General features: G+C 53.9%; 1 protein-coding gene across 1 annotated transcript in view; it reads left to right on the top strand.

The window, feature by feature from the left end:
• LOC102772208 (cytochrome P450 2A13-like) overlaps positions 1 to 808 on the top strand; it is a gene marked incomplete at its 3' end in the record, with an annotated part of 2,059 nt that extends 1,251 nt beyond the window's left edge. Inside the window, exons 3-4 of the mRNA XM_006766045.2 lie at positions 424 to 573; positions 734 to 808. Of these exons, the coding sequence (XP_006766108.1) occupies positions 424 to 573; positions 734 to 808 (225 nt within the window). The remainder of the gene's footprint in view (positions 1 to 423; positions 574 to 733) is intronic.
• Between the last annotated feature and the right edge of the window lie 6 nt (positions 809 to 814).

Genomic DNA, 814 nt, shown 5'->3' with positions numbered 1-814 from the left:
AATCTGCTTCACAATCTCCATGCCTCCACCTCCTGGTAAAAGCCTCTTCTCTCTTCGAGGCCCTCTCTGCTTCTCTGTATATGTTTTTCTCTCTTCTCCATCTCAGTCTTAGAATCCTTCTCCATTTTTACTCCCACTTCCCAGAACTCCACATATCTCACTTCCCCTCCGTCCCTCCTGCCTCTTTCTCTTTATGTGAGTGTCTCTGATTCTCTGTACATCCGTGTTGCCCCTTTCTTCTAATTTTCTTCCAACTTGGTCTCTTTCTCTTTCTGTATTTCTCTCTCTCTCTCTTTCTCTCTCTCTCTCTCTCTCTCTCTCTCTCTCTCTCTCTCGTCTCTCTCCCTCTCTCTCCCTCTTCCCCCACCTCCCTCTGACCCTGCCCCTCTCTGGCCACTGGTCATTCCTACATTCCCTCCCCAGGGGTGGCATTCAGCAACGGGGAGTGCGCCAAGCAACTCAGGCGCTTCTCCATCAGCACGCTGCGGGACTTCGGCGTGGGCAAGCGTGGCATCGAGGAGCGCATCCAGGAGGAGGCCGGCTTCCTGCTCGAGGCCTTTCGGGGCACGTGCGGTGAGCTTGGCACCCCAGAGAACAGAGGAGGAAAACGCTGTCCTGGCCTGGGAAGGGAACTAGGTTGGGGGAAGGCGTTCCTCAAATTCTCAGACTGGCATTCCATCGGCAAATTGATTCTCCCCCAAATCCCTTCTATCTCCCCTCCTCTCCCCCTCAGGTGCCTTCATCGATCCCACCTTTTTCCTGAGCCGAACTGTCTCCAATGTCATCAGCTCCATTGTCTTTGGGGACAGCCTTG

This window comes from Myotis davidii, unplaced genomic scaffold, assembly GCF_000327345.1.
Source record: "Myotis davidii unplaced genomic scaffold, ASM32734v1 scaffold1180, whole genome shotgun sequence".
NCBI lineage: Eukaryota > Metazoa > Chordata > Mammalia > Chiroptera > Vespertilionidae > Myotis > Myotis davidii.
Note: the sequence above shows the minus strand (reverse complement) of the source record. Positions and strands in the feature narration are given on the sequence as shown.